The sequence below is a fragment of the Chiloscyllium plagiosum genome, chromosome 1 (assembly GCF_004010195.1).
Source record: "Chiloscyllium plagiosum isolate BGI_BamShark_2017 chromosome 1, ASM401019v2, whole genome shotgun sequence".
NCBI lineage: Eukaryota > Metazoa > Chordata > Chondrichthyes > Orectolobiformes > Hemiscylliidae > Chiloscyllium > Chiloscyllium plagiosum.
The window spans coordinates 91,875,577-91,895,802 of record NC_057710.1 but is presented as its reverse complement, the minus strand read 5'-3'; the positions used below and the strand labels follow the sequence as shown (position 1 = coordinate 91,895,802).

The window sequence follows — 20,226 nt, the reverse complement described above, 5'->3', positions numbered from 1 at the left end:
GAACAGCCAACTCGTGGTGCATGTAGGCACTAATGATATGGGTGATAAATGGGATGAGGTCCTAAAAGCAGAATTCAGGGAGTTAGGAGCCAAGTTAAAAAATAGGACCTCCGGAGGTAGTAATCTCAGGATTGCTACCAGTGCCACATGTGAATCAGAATAGAAATGAAAGAATAGGCGGGATGCTTGCGTGGCTTGCAGAAGGGAGCGGTTCAAATTTTGGGGGCATTGGGACCGGTCCTGTGGGAGTTGGGACCATTACAAATTGAATGGGTCTGCACCTGGGCCAGTGTCTTTTTTTTTTTAGATTAGATTACTTACAGTGTGGAAACAGGCCCTTCGGCCCAACAAGTCCACACCGACCCGCCGAAGCGCACCCACCCAGACCCATTCCCCTACATTTACCCCTGTACCTAATACTACGGGCAATTTAACATGGCCAATTCACCTAACCTGCACATTTTTGGAGTGTGGGAGGAAACCGGAGCACCCGGAGGAAATCCACGCAGACACGGGGAGAATGTGCAAACTCCACACAGTCGGTCGCCTGAGGCGGGAATTGAACCCGGGTCTCTGCCGCTGTGAGGCAGCAGTGCTAACCACTGTGCCACCGTGTCCTTGGGGATGCTTTTGCTAACGCTGTTGGAGAGGGTTTAAACTAATGTGGCGGGGGATGGGAACCAAATGAGGAAGTTAGTGGACAGTAAGGAGGTAGTAACTAAAGCCTGTAAGTAACTAGATACTGAAGTCAGCACGTCAAAGGGTAAGAATAGCCAGGAAGCAGATCATGAACGCAAACAGACAGATGGTCTGAGGTGCATTTGTTTTAATGCAAGAAGTGTAGTAGGTAAGGCAGATGAACTTAGGGCTTGGATTAGTATGTGGGAGTATAATGTTATTGCTCTTACTGAGACATGGTTGAAGGAAGGGCATGGTTGGCAACTAAATATCCCAGGATATAGATGCTTCAGCTGGGATAGAGAGGGAGGTAGAAAGGGTGAAGGAGTTGCATTACTGGTCAGAGAGGATATCACAGCTGTGCTGAAGGAGAGCACTATGGAGCACTTGAGCAGCAAGGCAATATGAGCAGAGCTCAGAAATAGGAAGAGTGCCATAATAATTTTGGGTCTTTACTACAGGCCTCCCAACAGCGACCGTAAAATAGAGGTACACATACGTAAACAGATTATGGAAAGATGTACGAGCAACAGGGTAGTGGTGATAGGAGATTTTAATTTTCCCAACATTAATTGGGATACACTTAGTATTAGAGGTCTAGATGTAGCAGAGGAGCATTCAGGAGGGTTTTCTAGACCAGAATGTAAATGGTCCAACTCAGGAAGGGGTCATACTGGGCCTGGTGTTGGGGAATGAGTCCAGCTAGGTGGTTGAAGTTTCAGTAGGGGATTACTTTGAGAATAGTGATCACAATTCCCTAAGTTTTAGAATGTAAATTGGGGAATGTAAATTGGAAGCAGTTGCTTGAAGGTAAATCCATGTGATCTGTGGGAGGCTTTTAAAAAGAGGTTGATTAGATTGCAGGACAGACATGTCCCTGTGAAAATGGGGGATAGGAATGGCAAGTTTAGGGAACCATGTATGACAGGTGAAATTGTGAGACCGGCTAAGTGGAAAAAGGAAGCATACATAAGGTCTAGGTGACTGAAGACAAACAAAGCTTTGGTAGAATGTCGGAGAAATATGAGATGGAAATGTGTTGCTGGAAAAGCGCAGCAGGTCAGGCAGCATCTAGGGAACAGGAGAATCGACGTTTCGGGCATTAGCCCTTCTTCAGGAATGAGGGAAGTTGGTCCAGCAGGCTAAGATAAAAGATAGGGAGGAGGGACTTGGGGGAGGGGCGTCGGAAATGTGATAGGTGGAAAGAGGACAAGGTGAGGGTGATAGGTCAGACTGGGGTGGGGGCGGAGAGGTCGGGAAGAAGATTGCAGGTTAGGAAGGCGGTGCTGAATTTGATGGATTTGACTGAGACAGGCGGGGGGGAGGGGAAATGAGGAAACTGGTGAAACCCGAGTTCATCCCTTGTGGTTGGAGGATTCCTAGCCGGAAGATGAGGCGTTCCTCCTCCAACCGTCGTTTCGCTGTGGTCTGACGATGGAAGAGTCCAAAGACCTTGTCCTTGTGAAAATGGGGGATAGGAATGGCAAGTTTAGGGAACCATGGATGACAGGTGAAATTGTGAGACCGGCTAAGTGGAAAAAGGAAGCATACATAAGGTCTAGGTGACTGAAGACAAACAAAGCTTTGGTAGAATGTCGGAGAAATATCCCTAAGCCGAACGAGGAATTAAGAGCACTAAAAGGGGTCATGAAATTCATTTAGCGAGTAGAGTTAAGGAAAATTCCAAACCCTTTTATTCATATATAAGGAACATGAGGGTAACTAGAGAAAGGGTTGGCTCACTCAAAGACAAAAGGAGGAAAGTTATGCATGGAGTCAAAGAAAATGGGTGAGATTCTTAACGAGTACTTTGCATCATTCTTCATCCAAGAGAGGGACATGACAGATGTTGAGCTTAGGGGTTGATGTTTGATTACTCTTGGTCAAGTTGGCATAAGGAGGTAGGAAGTGTTGGATATTCTAAAAGGTATTAAGGTGGACAAGTCCCCAGGTCCGGATGGGATCTATCCCAGGTTTCTGAGGGATGTGAGAGAGGAAATAGCTGGAGCCCTAACAGATATCTTTACAGTATCCTTGAACACAGTAAGGTCCTGGAAGACTGGAGAATTGCTAGTGTTGTCCTCTTGTTTAAGAAGGATAGTAGGGATAATCCAGGTAATTATAGACCTGACAGCATGACATCAGTGGTAGGTAAGATGCTGGAAAAGATAGAGGGATAGGATCTATTCTCATTTGGAAAAAATGGGCTTATCAGTGATAGGTAACATGGTTTTATGCAGGGAAGGTCATGTCTTACCAACTTATTAGAATTCTTTGAGGAAGTGACAAAGTTGATTGATGAGGTAAGGGCTGTAGATGTCACTTACATGGACTTAGTAAGGCATTTGATAAGGTTTCCCATTGTAGGCTGATGGAGAAGGTGAAGTTGCACGGGGTCCAGGGTATACTAGCTAAATGGATAAAAAAATGGCTGGGCAGCGGGAGAAAGAGAGCAGTAGTGAAAGGGAATTTTTCAAAATGGAGAACTGTGACCAGTGGTGTTCCACAGGGATCTGTGCTAGGACTACTGTTGTTTGTGATATATATAAATGATCTTGAGGAAGGTATAGGTGGTCTGATTAGCAGGTTTGCAGATGTCACTTGGATTGGTGGAGTAGCAGATGGTGAAGGGGACTGTCAAACAATACAGCAGAATTGGAGAGTTGGGAGGAGAAATGGCAGATGGAGTTCAATCCAGGCAAATGCGAGGTGATGTATTTTGGAAGATCCAATTCGAGCGCGAACTATGCAGTAAATGGAAAAGTCCTCGGGAAAATTGATGTACAGAGCGATCTGGGTGTTCAGGTCCATGGAACCCTGAAGGTGGCAACGCAGGTCAACAGAGTGGTTAAGAAGACATGCTTTCCTTCATCAGATAGGGTACTGAGTACAGGAGTTGGCAGGCCATGTTACAGTTGTATAAGACTTTGGTTCGGCCATATTTGGAATACTGCATACAGTTCTGGTCACCACATTACCAAAAGGATGTGGATGCTTTGGAGAGGGTGCAGAGGAGGTTCGCAGGTCAACAGAGTGGTTAAGAAGACATGCTTCCCTTCATCAGATAGGGTACTGAGTACAAGAGTTGGCAGGCCATGTTACAGTTGTATAAGACTTTGGTTCGGCCACATTTGGAATACTGCATACAGTTCTGGTCACCACATTACCAAAAGGATGTGGATGCTTTGGAGAGGGTGCAGAGGAGGTTCACCAGGATGTTGCTTGGTATGGAGAGCGCTAGCTATGAACAGAAGCTGAGTAGATTAGGATTACTTTCATTAGAGAGATGGAGGTTGAGGGAGAACCTGATTGAGGTCTGCAAAGTCATGAGAGGTGTAGACAGGGTAGATGGCAAGAAGCTTTTACCCAGAGCAGAGGACTCAATTACGAGCGGTCACAGCTTCAAAGTGAGAAGGGAAAAGTTTAAGGAAGATATGCATGGGGAGTTCTTTATGCAGAGTGTGGTGTGCCTAGAATGTGTTGCCAGCAGAAGTGGTAGAGGCAGGCATGATAGCGACATTTAAGATGTATCTCGACAGATATATAAATGGGCAGGAAGCAAAGGGATATAGAGCCTTAGAAAATAGGCGACAGGTTTAGATCGAGTGGAGACTTGGAGGGCTGAAGGGCCTGTTCCTGTGCTGTAATTTTCTTTGTTCTTTGTCCCACATCCATGTGCAAGTCATCATGCACAATGATATCTATTGTTAAGACTCTCCTTTTTTTTCAACAAACATTCTTATATCCCCTTAGACTCAACTGCGGAGTTAATCGCTTCCTTCTAGGGAGTGACGTTTTCAGCTTTCACCCCATCAGCAATTCTGAAAGCAATAAACAACATTGGAATGGGGTGGACCGCTAATCCAAGAAGGCTGCATGAAAGTCAATGTTTTCCACGAAACAAGAATACTCTTGACCCCATGCTCAGCTTTCCCCTTCAACTGTGATTATCTTTTCAAACTGGTTATACATACAAATGTTGAACTAATCTCAAGCTGACCATTCATTATTGAGCACCCATTAGGAAACTGAAGTGCATTGTCAGACATGACTACAAGTGGAGTGCCAAATATAGTGAACATTTCAAATAACACCCTGATAACTACTTTGATGTTAGCACTTTCAAACCTGCTTTACCTGTATCCACCATGAAAAATAGCAGCAATAAAGATAAGAACAGCCATTGAACATCAATAAGTCAATATTCACTCTTTCCGATGGCCTGGTGGAGATCACTTGCTCTCTTTACTCAAGTCTATGAATGGTGCAAGTTTCACAGTCAGCTATGAAAGCCTCAAACACATTGAGATCCAGGGCTCTGCACAGATAACCAAGCCCAGCTCTCTATTTGGCCACTTGGAGTATCTGGTCTGGCATGTTATTTTACAGAAAAACTCGAACGACCAGCCTATCATCAAACAGCAGGTCATCTATAATTGAGAAATGCTGTCCAAGTCCAAAATAGGTCTACATGGGCCACCCCATCAGTTCTTTGATCTGGTCAACCTTGCATTCAATACCAACATTCTTGGTCTTTCTTTTCTTCCGGTCAGATTTTGAGTCTGTTTTGGGTTGCTGACCACTGGATCGCTGTAGCCCAAATATATAATTCAATGCCACTAATAGGTTCCTCATTATTTGTTGTAAAGGCTGTCAACAGTCGCTCTGGAAAGTGCATCAGCCATCTTTTGTAGATTCTCCTACACTTGTTTGATCTCATAAGTCAGAGTTGGAATCTCTATCCATTGAGATGACTCTTGCCAACTTTTTTTAAATCATCTAATAAGGAAATGAACAGCTTACCACCCATTTCTATGACTGATGGGGAGGTGATGGGCTAGTAGTATTAACCCAGAGACCCTGATTCTGGACAATATTCTGGGTAGCTGGGTTCAAATTCTGCCATGGCAGATGCTGGAATTTGAATTCAATAAATATTTGAAATTAGAATAACCACAAAACTATTGTCAATTGTGAGGAAAAATCCAAGTGGTTCATTCTTCTCCTTTAGGGAAGGAAATGCTGCCTTTACTTAACTACCCTCTGGGCAATTAGAGATTGGTATTAAATGCTGGCCTTACCAATGACACCCACATCCCCTGAATGAATAAAAGAAAATATTGTCTCTGTCTTCTTAAAACAGTACTGTTCTTCAAGAGTTAAAGTCGTTTCAGGTGTGAATGAAATCAAATCCACACCAATGCTCATGTTGTATTTTCAGGTATCAGCACTGGTAGCATTTTGCAGCTTCTGTTTACCAACCACAAGTGTCTTGTGGCTGGGATAATTCACTGTCATCATTCAAATGCGTGTCATTGTCCTTGTTGCTCAGTGTCCAATGATTTGACCAAGCACTAATTGTCTTTGAATAAAAAGCCTTCTCAGACAGGAGCCCACAAGTAGGTTCAACAACACTGAAGTAAAGCTCATTGTCTTGCACTCATCGGGACAGACAAGAATGCTAAAATTCAAAGTTTATATTGTGCATCTGTTCTGATTAACACAAGCTTCAGCAAAACTGAAATTCTGTATTACCAAGCCACTATATGCAAAGTTGAAGTTAGTTAGGTGTAGGGCACGGCCCTAATGACATCTTGTGGTTGAGTTGCTTGGTTCTCAACATCAGTAATGATTTCCCTTTGCAGCTTGTATGAGTTTACCTATTGGAAAGTTTCATCCCCTATTCCCCACTGACTATAGTCTGACTGAGAATTTGCTTTAAAGGTGTTATTTGAATATACTTTATTGTTGTAGTGTTGTCTGTTTCCAGCACAGATCCATTAACATTTCCATATTATGATGGTAGTTGTCCTCAAGTGCTGACATTTCTTTCTCATCTCTTTACAGGCCTTAAGATTGTGCACTCACGAATACATGCCCAAGCAGAATTACATTGAACTTAACTTATTAGCTACACTTGAAAAGCTCAACCTGGTTTTCATGGAACAGGTCTCGATGAGATGCCAGATTAGGGTTTGAATGTAATGCAAGCAGTCATTGCTTCAGTATTCTAATATCCTCATTGAAGAAAAGTATTTGAACCGATCTGACAAGACTTGTAATCAATCTTGCATTAAAATTCGTGACAAATATAAAAATGAGTAATGAATCATCAGTGCTGGTACGCACTGGTTGGCCAGGTTCTACTGAAAGAATTCATCGATTGGTGACACACAACTCTATACAGGGTTTACATATTATTTTGAGTAGCTGTTACTCAGGAATGGAAATGGATGAGTATTTTTCTGCAGGAAAATTAAATCATGTTAAAATTATAACAAACACACAAAATAACTCTGAATTCAGGATATTAATTAGCACATTCTGTTTGAAGTCATTTGACTCATGATTTTACAGGACATGCTGATAACAGACTTGTTGCATTTACGAGCAAAGTTTGTGGCTACTCAGCAATGAGCACAGGGGCTATTTGTAAAATAAAACCAACAAAGTTTTGTAGCCTGGTGCATTTTTCTCTTAAAGGTTACTGAAAACCTTATATTGAGTCTTCTGCATTACAGATTGGATATATAGAGACTTTTTGTTGATTCCAGGAGAACTTCCCCAAATGAAATTGGATGACATCCTTGCCATTAATTCCCCAGTCAATAATATTTAATAAAATATACCCTTCACTTAACATTAATACTTAATGTTGTTGGCAAGCATTTTTCTGCACAAAAAATTATCAGTATATTTACAAAACCGTAAGCCAACTGTCTACTGACAGTTTTGGCACTGCTCCCACTAACACCAGTTCACAACCACAATAACACATGGAACTTTTTAAAACCCCAAACTTTAATATAAATTAAATTCTTCATTTAGTTTGGAAGGAAATAGAACTGAAGTATTTCCAGTGAATTGCTTGATCCACAGTGTTCAGTATTTTATCCAACTGCCTTACCTTAGCGTATACAGTATTCTTCCATCGTTCCCAATACGTAGCAATCGATTGGGAGTTGTTATCCAGTGAGCATCCGATTTCCTTGAGTTTCGGAAAAATGTGTCCGGAATCCAGATTTTGCCAACCATGTTACTATTTAGCAGGAGAACCTTCATTGTACCATTAAATTTCAGTCTGCTATCATACCAAGACTGTGCAAAAAATATGTCAATGGTATATTCCTGAAAAAGAATCAGAATCATATTCCTCTTTCAACATTTCCATTATTAAGTGTGAACTATATTTGCTTTATGGCATCCTTAAATAATTTTCCTGTGCTTTATAATTTCTTGGATATTGAAGGCAGTTTAATAAATCCAACATAATATCAAACACCATGGACATGTCTTCTACACAAAATTGTTTTCAGCATCAAATCTAACTTAACAATAATATCAAAACCAAAATGTTGGTGCAGTAAACTCGATGCTTCAAATGTTTAAAACAAAATTCAACAACAAATGGAAACGACACTTAAGGATTATTCCAAAAGATTTTTAAAAAGCCTACTCTGAGTTTTATAGACAAAAGTAAAAATCATAAACAAATTAGACAAATCTTCAATTTCTCTTTAGAAAATTGCAAAAAGTTGAATCTGGTCAAGTAACTGAACATAATCTACTTTCAAGTTAATGTTTGTGATTTAACGACAGGATTTAAGGTGCTTGGAATAACCATAACATATAAGAGCAGATTTGGGCCATTCGGCCCAGCTAGTCTGCTCCATCATTTGATCATGGCTCATATGTCTCTCAACCCCATTCTCTTGCCTTCCCTCCACAAGCCTTGATTCCCTTACCAACCAAGAACCTATCTCTGTCTTAAATACACTTCAAAGACTTGGTTTCCACAGCCCTCTGCGGCAATGACCTCCTTAGATTCATCACCCTCTGGCTGAAGAAATTCTTCCTCATCTCAGTTCTAAAGGGTGGTCCTTTCTCTCTGAGGCACGTCCTAGTGTCCTGGTCTCTCCTACCAGTGGAAACATCTTCTCCATATCCAATCTATCCAGGCCTCCATCGAGTGCAGAGCCTGTCACTCCTCAAACAACATGCCCTTCAGCCCTGGATTCATTCTTGTAAACCTCTTTTGGACATTCCCCAACACCAGCATGTCCTTCCTTAGATTTGGGGTCCAAAACTGCCAACAATATTCCAAATGCGGTCTGACCACAGCATTATACAGCCTCAGAAATACTTCACTGCTCTGGTATTTGAATCCTCATGAAATGAATGCTAACATTGTCATTTGTCTTCCAACTAAATCTGCTTGCTAACCTTTACAGAATCCTGAACTTTCTGAGATTTCTAAAATCTTAATCCGTTTAGGAAATAGTCTATGCCTCTATTTTTCCTACTAAGGTGCGTAAACTCACACTTTCTCACTTGGTATACCATGTGCCATTTCTTTACCCATTCTCCTAGCCTGTATTTCTGCAGCCTCCCTGCTTCCTCAACACTACTTGCCTCTCCACCTATCTTTGCATCATCTACAAACTTAACAATGCTCTCAGTTTCTTCATCCAGATCATTTATCTGTTGCATGATCCCATCACTGATCCATACAGAACTCCACTAGTCACTAGCTGGCATCATGAAAATAAAACCATTTATCCCCATTCTCTACTTTCTACCAGTGAGCCAATCATTTATCTGTGTCAGTACCTTGCCCCTAACACCATAGGCTTTTATTAGCAGCCTCCCATTTGGCACCTTGTCAAAGACCTTCTGGAAACCCAATAGATTGTGTCCACTGGTTTTCCTTTGTTTACCTTGCTCATTACCTCCTTAAAGAATTCTAAAAGATTTTTCAGGCATAACCTGTGCTCACTTGGCCCTATTTTCCAAGGCACTTCTAACTACTCTGCAATCGCATCTTTAATAACAGATTCTAAAATCTTACCAAAGAACAAGGTCAGGCTAACCAGCCTATAACTTTCTGAGTTGAAAAATGTGATGCTGGAAAAACACAGCAGGCCAGGCAGCATCCGAGGAGCAGGAGAATCGATGTTTCGGGCATAAGCCCTTCATCGGGAATTAATATAACTTTCTGATTTCTGCCTTCCTCCCTTCTTAAACAGGGGTGTTACATGAGACATTTTGTAGTCCTCTGGGAATATCCCTGACTACAGCGATTCCTGAAAGATAACCACCGATATCTCGACAATCTCCTCAGATCTCTCCGTCAGAACCCTGGGGTGTAGTCCAACTAGTCCGAGTGATTCATCTGCCTTCAGACCTTTCAGCTTCCCTAGCACCTTCTCCTTAGTGATGGCCATTACCTTGACTCTCTTGGTATGCTGCTAGTGTCTTCTTCTGTGAAAATTGATGCAGTGTCTATTCAGTTCCTCGGCCATTTCTTAGTTACCCATGCCCGTTTCTTCAGCCTCATTTTTTAACGGCTCAATGTCCGCATTTCGCTCTCTCTAACATTGCATTTATCGAAGAAACCTCTGGCAATCTTCTGTTATATTACTAGCTAGCTTATCCCTGTATTTCATCGTTTCTCCCTTTTTTTTATTTTTCCTCTGCTGGTTTTTAAAAGCTTCCCACTAAACTTCACCACTTTGTATGCTCTTTCTTTTGCCTTTATGCTGTCCCTGACTTCTCTTGTCAGACATGGTTGCTTCATACATTTCTTTTTCCTTGGGATGGATTTCTGCTGTGCATCCCCCATTACCCCCAGAAACCCCTTCCATTGCTGATCTACTGATTTCCCTGCTCGGCTCTTTTACAATCAACTCTGGCTGGCTCCTCCCTCACGTCTCTGTAGTTACCTTGTCTCAGTTGTAATACCATTGCATCTGATTCCAGCATCTCCCTCTCAAATTGCAAGGTGAATTCTATCATACAATGGTCACTGCCTCTCTAGGGGCTCTAGGGGTTCCTTCACCCTAAGATCCCTAATCCAGTCTGCCTCATTACACATCACCAAAGCCAGAATCGACTCTTCCCCAGAGAACTCTACCACAAGCTGCTCTAAAAAAAACATCTTGCAGACATTCCACAGGTTCCTTTTCTTGAGATCGGTTATCTGATTTTCCCAGTCCAATTGCATATTGAAGTTCCTCATGATTATTGTAATAGTGTCTTTCTAAGTTGCCTTTTCCATGATCTGATATATTTTCTTCCCGACATCCTGACTCCTGCTATGAGGCGTGCACACAGCTCCCATCAAAAGACATTAATCTGATACACTGAGAAGTATGATGGATTTATAAACATTTCTGTTTGTTGGTAGGCTACTGAACAAATATTTTCTGGATATCAACGTTCTGTGATGTGACCTGACAGAGAAACATGACATTTCACTCACAGATCCTGACTACCTACTCCATTTCCTTCCTGTTCACTAACTAGTTTCTAAATGTGACCCTGCAATGAGCTTAAGAGGCCACTGAAGGTCAGAACAGTACATTTTATGTAAATTATTGATGTGTTTTATGCTAAGTGATGTTCTCTTCAGACCATTTTCAGGATTATACATCTAGTTCTCAATAGGTGGTGTGTTAAAAATCTCTGAAGTATAAATGTTTAAACGTTGAAATAAATGAAGCCATACATGGATGCCCAAAAGAGGCGTGTTGACTGCAACCAGAAAATAAGTCAAGCCTATTAGTTTGGAGAGCTTTGAGTGCTTGAACTGAGCTATAAAAACATTTCACGCAATTATTTCAAATGTCTCCATAAATTTGTAATTGTTCAACATTTAATATTTATATAACAACCTGAAACAGCCATGCATTTCAATGACCAGCAAATGTTATTTATTGGGTGCAAGCTTTATGTTATTTTCTAAACTATTCTTGCTGGATTTCTACAGGATAATGCAATAGGAAGTTAACAAATAAGGAGCACAGAGCATTTTATTTTTAGGAAATATAAAGCTCGTCCAACCCATATTATTAATAACGGCTAATTCAATTTTTTTAAGCAAATATAACTCCTGATGGGTTGTAGCATTTGGACAAATTTTATAATAGTTTGTTTTCTAAAGAAAGTGACGGATCGCTAATGATGATCACACCGTGGCAACTGTGAACGATCACAGATCATGATTAGTTATGGATTACTGCTGCTCTAAATGATTTTTAACAATCAAGTACACTAGGCTAGCACTCTCTCGAATTAAAAAGGATGATTGATGATTTAATTGAAGCATGCAACATTCTCAAAGGGTAATTAGAGATAGAAATGCTCCCACTGGGTGGGGAGTCTAGAACTATGAATGACAGTCTCAGAAGAAAGGTTCAGACATGTAGATTAGAACAGAAGAGAAGTGATTTCACTTAATCATTATAAATCTTTAGAATTCATTATCCTGAAGAGCAGTGAATGCTCAGTTATTGAGTATTTAAGGCTTAACTCATTAATTGTAGATATAATGGGAATAAAGGGAAATGGGCACAGATAGGATTTAGGGGTGAGTAAGGAAGGTAGAACTGAGGCATAAGATCAGCCATATTGAATCAATTGGAGAAAACACTGGAGGAACTCAGCAGGTCTAGCAGCACTTAGGGACAGAGAAACAGAGGTAGTGTTTCAGTTCTGATATGACTCTTCTTCAGAAAACACCTGAGCTTCTTCAGCATTTTCTGTGTTTGCTTCAGATTTCCAGCACCTACAGTATTTTGCTTTTTTCAAAATTGATTTGAGGGTTGTGGGTGTTGCTAGCTAGCCAGTATTCATTGCCTGTCCCAAGTTGCCTTCGAGAAGGTAGTGGTGAGCTACCTTTTTGGACTGTTGCAATCCACCTACGGTAGGTTGACTCACAATGCCATTGGTGGGGAATTTTAAGGTGATGGTGTTCTGCTGCCCTTGTCATTAGAGATGGAAGGGGTCGTGGGTTTGGAGGGTGCTGTCTGTGAATTTCTGCATTTCTGCAGTACATCTTGCAGATAGTGTGTACTGCTGCCACTGAGCATCGGTAGTGGAGGGAGCGGAGTGCCAATCAAGTGGGCTGCTTTGTCCTAGATTGGTGTCAAGCTTTTGTAATGGTGTTGGAGCTGCACCCATCCAGGCCAGTGAGGTGTATTCCATCACATTCCTGACTTCTGCCTTATAGATGGAGGACAGGCTTTGAGGAGTAAGGAGGTGAGTTAGTCACTCAAGTATTCCTAACCTCTGACCTGCTCTTGTAGCCATTGTGTTTATGTGGCAAGTCCAGTTAAGTTTCTGGTCAATGATAACCCCAAAGATGTTGATAGTGAGGGATTCAGTGATAGTAACACTATTGAATGTCAAGGGGCAGTGGTTAGATTGTCTCTTATTGTTGATGGTTATAGCATGGTATTTGTGTGACACGAATGTTATTTGCCACTTGTCAGTACAGCCTGGATATTGTCCAGATCTTCTTGCATTTAGAAATGGACTGCTTCAGTGTCTGAGGACTTATGTATGGAGCTGAACCTTATGTAGCCATTTGCAAACATCCTGATCTTCTGATGGAGGCAAGGTCATTAATGAAACAGCTGAAGATGGTTAGGCCTAGCATACTACCCTGAAGAATTCCTTAGAGATGTCTTGGTGCTGAGATGACCAATCTCCAACAATCATAACAATTTTCCTATATATTAGGTATAACTCCAACCAGTTTAGAGTTTGTGCCCAATACCCATTGATTCCAGTTTTGCTATGGGTCAGTGATGCCACACTCAGTTGAATGTAGCCTTGATGTCAAGGGCTGTCACTCTCACCTTCCTCTGGAATTCAGCTCTTTCGTCCATGTAACGAGGTCAGGCCCTGATGGAACCCAAACTGGGCATCGCTGAGCAGATTACTGCTGAGCCGGTACTGCTTTGTAGCACTGTTGATGACACTTTCCATCACTTTATTGATGATCGAGAGAAGCCTGAGGGGCAGTAATTGGTCAGGTTGGATTTGTCCTGTTTTTTGTGGAAAGAACATACCTGGGCTATTTTCTAAAAGAAACAGAAATTGCTGGAAAAACTCAGGTCTACCAGCATCTGTAATGAAAAATCAAAGTTAACATTTCTGGTCCAGTGACCCTTCCTCAGAACAGCACCCGCAGTTCTTTCAGTTTTTATTAGGTAATCTTCGACATTGTCAGGTAGATGTAACTGTACTGGAAGAGTAAACTGAATGGTGAAGCAGGCTCAAAAGATCAAATGGCTTACACCTATTCCTTTTTTTTGTGATCTTAATTATGTAAAGCAACACTGGTAAAGCAAGACATCACTGTGCCGTGGGGTGGCATGGTAGCTCAGTGATTAGCACTGCTGCCTCACAGCGCCAGAGACCTGTGTTCGATTCTGTCTGTGTGGAGTTTGCATATTCTCCCTCTGTCTGCGTAGGTTTCCTCCAGGTGCTCCGGTTTCCTCCCACAATCCAAAGATGTGCAGATCAGGTGGATTGGCCATGCTAAATTGTCCATAGTGTTAGGTCTGTCAGTCAGAGGGAGTTGGGTCTGGGTGGGTTACTCTTCAGAGGGTCGGTGTGGACTTGTTGAGCCGAAGGGACTGTTTCCACACTGTGGGAATTTAGTCTTTATGGTACTTTTTCAAAGCAGCACCATTGGCCTATATTGGGTAAATAAACTACTGAATATCAAGGTTGGAAATAATGTTGTCCAGCAGGAAACAGTGGAAGGAATTGATCATTTTAACCATAGTGTCTTTGAGTCTGGCATAATAGAACTTTGAAAAATATAATTACAATTGAGAAGCAGTGAATTACACAAGAGCATGGAGTTACTAAATGTAGGGTAAGTTTTTTTAAAAGCCAAATGCATGGCAGGGTAATGCAGAAATACCTATTGTAGAGTCTGTATGGGATACCTTAAACATTCCTGGCAATCTGAATGAGCACATGGGCAGAAAGTGCCTCTGGTTTGATCAGCTCAAGTGATTCGAGCTTGAGCATCGGCTGCAGGCACAGCAGTGTACCAGTGAGGCTGAGAATTATGTGCACTGCATCTTTTTAGATGCTGTCATCCCACAGATTAAGGAAATACACAGTCAGAGAAGGATCAGTCAAAAGAAGGGAGGCACTCAGGAAAGCCCCAGAGTACAGCTCACTCAAGAACAGCTTTGCTGATTTGGAAAGTGGTGAGAATGACAGGGCTGTGGGAATGTAATCAGAATCAGCTTCACAAATAAGGAGAGAGAGAAAACATCCTGTAGACGCAGCAGACTCAAGAGTAAGCAGGACAGACAAACAATACTGCAGGCACAGATGTGACTCCAGGGTGGTGCACTGGCTTCCTGGGGCCAGGGTCAAGGATATCATTGAACCGCTGCACTGTATTCTGAAGGTGCGGGGGAGGTGAACAGTCGGAGGTCGTTGTTCACATTGGGACCAAAGGCATGGGTAGAAAGAGTCATGAGGTCCTGTAATAAGAACCTATGGAGCTAGGCATCAGATTAAAAAGTGGGATGTCAAAAATTCCGCCCGCTAATAGGTGAGAAATATGCAGATAGAATGGATGAAAGTGTGGCTGGAGAGTTTGTGCCAAAGAAGGGCTTTAGATTCCTGGATCATCGGGTCTATTTCTGCGGGGGGCGGGGGGGGGGGGGTGGACCTTTGCAAGTCACAGGTGAAAGTGAGCCATAATGCAACCAATACCTTTGTGGGGAAGGTGGGTGGAGGGGTTGCTTGTGCTGTTGGTGAGGTTTTTAACTAATTTAACAGGGAATGAGTAGAGATACAATAGTGGGTGATGAACAGACAAAAATAGAAAAATATAGCCAAGTCAATCTGGCAGGCACAGCATAGAAAGTTAAGGCACAAGGGAGTATTGAGGATATGGGCCTCTGGGAGGTAGGACAAAATGGATCAATGAGCTGCACAAAATGGCTTCTGCATTGCTAAATTAGATTGCACTGAACCAGACAGAAACAAGAAACCACAGACTTATGTAATTCCAAAAAACAGTTAATTCTAAATTGCAGTTAGAGACAAAATGGTTCCCTGTTCCTATGTGACCATCTGCAGCTAGTCTCTAAAGCTATATAAAAAAACTAACCACATTTTGCAAGCTGCGAGTCCTTGTAGAGGAAATACTATACTACATTTTGCAAGCTGCAAATCTTTGTAAAGGTGACATAAATCATTATGACTTAATCAATATCATTGGTTCAAGCAACTACCCATGAAGTGATATCATGTATTGATTGGTTGTTACTATGCGATCATGCTCCATGTTTGATGATGAATAATGTATACAAACCTTATGCAATTTCTGTAAAGTTGTTGGATTCTTTTGATCACCAATAACTTTTCATACTTCTGGGTGAATCAGAGTCTGCCCAACCCAGCGGTGTAATATATAATAAATGATTTTTTTGCATGTTAGACAAACAGTCGTTTACACGTGCATTAATTGACCAATTGCGGAACCGAGAGACCCACAGATCATCAGTATGATAAGATTGAGTGGCATTTATTTTAAGCAAGAAATCTTGTGAGAAATGCACAGTACTTTGAAATGACAGCATTGCTTTATGGAGACATGGTTGAGGAAGAGACAGGACTGGCAGCTCAATATTTCAGGACATAGGATGGTGTAAAAGAGGAGGTGGTGTTGCAATATGGATCAATGAGTCATTTACTCCTATAAGGAGCGATGATATCTTAGAATGCTCCTCAAATGGATTTATACAGATAGAAACTAACAACAAGGGAAGCAATTACATTTTTGGGTGTATACCATAGATCCTAAACAAACAAAATCAGGAAGAGATAGCAGGACAGATATCCAGACAAATTTCAGAGACAGTAAGAAAGACAAACATTGTAAAATAGGGTCATAATAGTAGGGGATTTCAATTTCATAAGATTGTAGTCATAACAGCAGAAGTAGACCATTCAGCCAGCATTGAGTTGGGAGGTCATGTTACGACTGTGCAGGACACTGGTAAGGCCAATGACTTTTGGAATACTGCATGCAACTCTGGTCTTCCTGCTATAGGAAGGATGTTGTGAAACATGAAAAGGTTCTCAAAAGAATTCTAATGATGTTGCTAGGATTGGAGGGTTTAAGCTACAGCGAAAGGTAGAATAGGCTAGGACTGTTTTCGTTGGAGCATCAGAGGCAGAGAGGTGACCTTATAGAGGTTTATAAAATCATGAGGGACATGGATAGTGTAAATTGACAAGGACTTTTCCCAGGGTAGGGAAGTCCAAAACTAGATGGCATGGGGCAGAGGAGAAAGATTTAAAAGGGACAGCTTTTTCATGGAGAGGGTGGTCCGTGTATGGAATGAGCCACCAAGGAGAAGTACTGGAGGCTGGTACAACTATATCATTTAAAAGGCATCTGGATGGGTATATTAAAATGAAGGATTTATTGGGATGTAAGGCCAAAAGCTGGCAAATGGGACTAGATTTATTTAGGATGTACGGTCAGCATGGACGAGTTGGACTGCAATGTCTGTTTCCGTGCTGTACAGCACTACAAATCTCTGACTATGTCTGCTCCACCATTCAGTGAGAATCATGGCTGGTCTGATAATCCTCAATTCCTCTTTCAGGTCTTTCTTCCCATATCCACGGATTCCTTGACTAATTAAAAATCTGTCTATCTCAACCTTGAATAGACTGCAAGTCCCAGCCTCATTAGCCCTTCACAGTAAAGAATTCTCCGGATTCACCACCCTCAGAGAAGAGATTCCTCTTCATTTTTGTCTTAAAAAGGTGACCCCTTATCCTGAGATTATTCCCTCTGGTCCCAGACTCACCGACATTGGGGAAAATAAACATTCCCATATCTACCCTGCCAAGTCCTCTCAGAATCCTACATGTTCCAATAAGGTCACCTTTCATGCTTCCATGTTGAAATGAGTCCAGAGTGAATTATCTTTGGTTCCTCTTATTTCTCATCTCCATTCTGAATCTCAGCGACATCACCTGAAGGCAAACAACTTTTTCTTTGTTATCGTATGCTGACAAACACAGCTCTAAACCACCAGACCCCTCTTGACTTCCACGCAGCGTTTAAAATTTCAAACTGACGTTTTGACACACGCTATTGGGTCAGCAGAAATGTCTTCCAATTAAATACTGGGAATGCTAAAGCCACGTTCCTCAATCCCCACTCAAACCTCCATTCCTTAGCAAGCAACTACACCTTAGCACTTAGCATGCTGCCTCACAGCGCCAGAGACCCGGGTTCAATTCCCACCTCAGGTGACTGACTGTGTGGAGTTTGCACATTCTCCCCGTGTCTGCGTGGGTTTCCTCCGGGTGCTCCGGTTTCCTCCCACAGTCCAAAGATGTGCAGGTCAGGTGAATTGGCCACGCTAAATTGCCCGTAGTGTTAGGTAAGGGGTAAATGTAGGGGTATGGGTGGGTTGCACTTCGGCGGGTCGGTGTGGACTTGGTGGGCCGAAGGGCCTGTTTCCACACTGTAAGTAATCTAACCTTCTCTCTGGCAGCTGTCTGACAGCATATCAGTCTGTTCACCAATACGCCATTACAGTAGGATGAGTTACCAGCTATATATTCATGCCATCACTAACAGCACCTATTTCCACCTCTGTAATATAATCCATAGTCTCAGCTCATCTGCTGCTGAAACCCTGATTCATGCATTCATGACCTCTAGACTTGCTATTTGAATGCAGTCCTGGTTGGTCTCTCAGACAATATGCCTCTCTAAACATAAGGACATTTAAAACTCTGCTGTCACGTCCACTACCGAGCTGCATTGGCTCCCAGTCAAACAACACCTTGATTTTAATAATCTCATTCATAGTTAAAAGTCCATCTATGACCTCAACTCTCCCTATTCCTGCAATCCACCTCCAACTTTATATATTTGTATTCATCTAATTCTGGCCTCTTGAGTAACTCCAATTTTACTCATTCACTGTCAGTGTTGCCTAGGCTTTAAGTTCATGAATACCTTGTCTTCTCTATCTCACCTTCTCCCTTTAAGTCACACCTTAAAACCTGGATTTGGAGATGCCGGTGTTGGAATGAGGTGTACAAAGTTAAAAATCACACAACATCAGGTTATAGTCCAACAGGTATAATTGGAAGCTTCCAAATAAACCTGTTGGACTATAACCTGGTGTTGTGTGATTTTTAACTTAAAACCTGGCACTTTTTCCAAGCTTTAGGTCATTTTGCTTAAATTCCTCTTATGTGGCTTAGTGCAATATTTTATTTTATAATGCTCATGTGAAGCTTTGGAAGCTTTGTTCTGTTAAACATGCCATATAGATTGTTGCTCCACATGCTATGCAGTGTGTTTGTCAGCAGCAGAATAGGTAAATGATATGCAAATAAATGCAGCAAGGATACAAAATGTACTTTGAAAAAGCACTACAAATCATAACTCAGAATAGATGGTACAGTATAGTTGCCCTGCCAGCAACCCATGCTCCTGGTGAGCAAACATCCCTTCTAAGATTGCAAGGATCTCTGAATTGTAACATGAAATTGGGCACCCCTTGGGAATTTTCCAACAGCTGCTTTGATGTCCAATGTTCCAAAAATAATCATGACACGCTTCAACTCATTAGTATAATGCTTACAAATAGCAATGAGATGGATCAAAGAACCTCATTTTCCATCCTGTCACAGAGATCAGTGGTGAAGTGACATGCTAAGTGCACACCAGCACAGATACGGACATTTGGCACTTATTTCAAAAGAAACTGTACCACCTGTAGAAATTACAGCAGATGCAGCATCTAAAAGCAAATTACACAAAATTTCAGCAATAGAGATCCCTCAAAGCACAGCAAGGTTTTTCACCCTTAGAGATAATAGCTACCTTTACCATCTTGGCTGACCAGTAATTATTCAACTAACCCATTATTGTTCTTTGCTGTTGAATTTAGGGACAAAGTGCAAAAGCAATGCCAACAGCAAACAGGTTCCCTACAGGTTTCTGCACAAAATAGCAACAACAAATGAGACACATATTTCAGCAAAACATATTGTTTTAAAATCACTTTAATATTTCTTAGAATAGGTCATTATTTTCAAAGTAAAACACAGTTATTCCAACTAAAATCAGAGGAAATGTGCAACGCTTTTTTTGCAGAGAGCAGCGGGAGCTGGGCGGAAGTGAAGTCGTGGCGCATATTTGAGTGGGTGTGTTCTAGACCCCAGGTCCTACATAGTAGGGCCTCCTCTAACCTAAATTAAAAGTCCACAGATTTGCCCCAAAAAGAGGGTCCAAGGAAGTTCCTGTGGATTGAAGAGTGAGGCTTTAGCTCAGGAGTCTTCGACAAGGAGGTTGAGTGAAGTGATTACGCCACAGTTGAAGAGGGTGAAGACATGACTGCCAAGCTGGTTCAGTGTGCTACGTGCATGATGTGGGAGGTCAACGACTCTGGTGTGTCTGGCTCGTATAAGTGTGGAAAGTGTGTGCACGTTCAGCTACTGACAGAGCATATTGCAGCACTGATGAAAGAACTCGATGACCTTAGGCTCATCCGAGAGAACGAGATCTTTCAGCGAGGTTATTACACCAATCGTACCAGAAGAGAGCAGACGATGAGGAAGGCAGAGAGGAGACAGGTGCAAGAGACCCCGGGGGAAAGTACCTGTCAGGAACAAGTTGAATCTTTTGGAAACAGTAGAGACAGATGACACTGCCAGTCCGCGAGGCAGCCAGGTCTGTCAATCAAA

General features: G+C 41.9%; 1 protein-coding gene across 1 annotated transcript in view; it reads right to left on the bottom strand.

Annotated features, from left to right (window-relative positions):
* Positions 1–20,226, bottom strand: part of gabrg1 (gamma-aminobutyric acid type A receptor subunit gamma1) — a 149,917-nt gene that overhangs the window by 41,190 nt on the left and 88,501 nt on the right. The window contains exon 4 of the mRNA XM_043700492.1: positions 7,586–7,806. Coding sequence (XP_043556427.1) covers positions 7,586–7,806 — 221 coding nt within the window. The remainder of the gene's footprint in view (positions 1–7,585; positions 7,807–20,226) is intronic.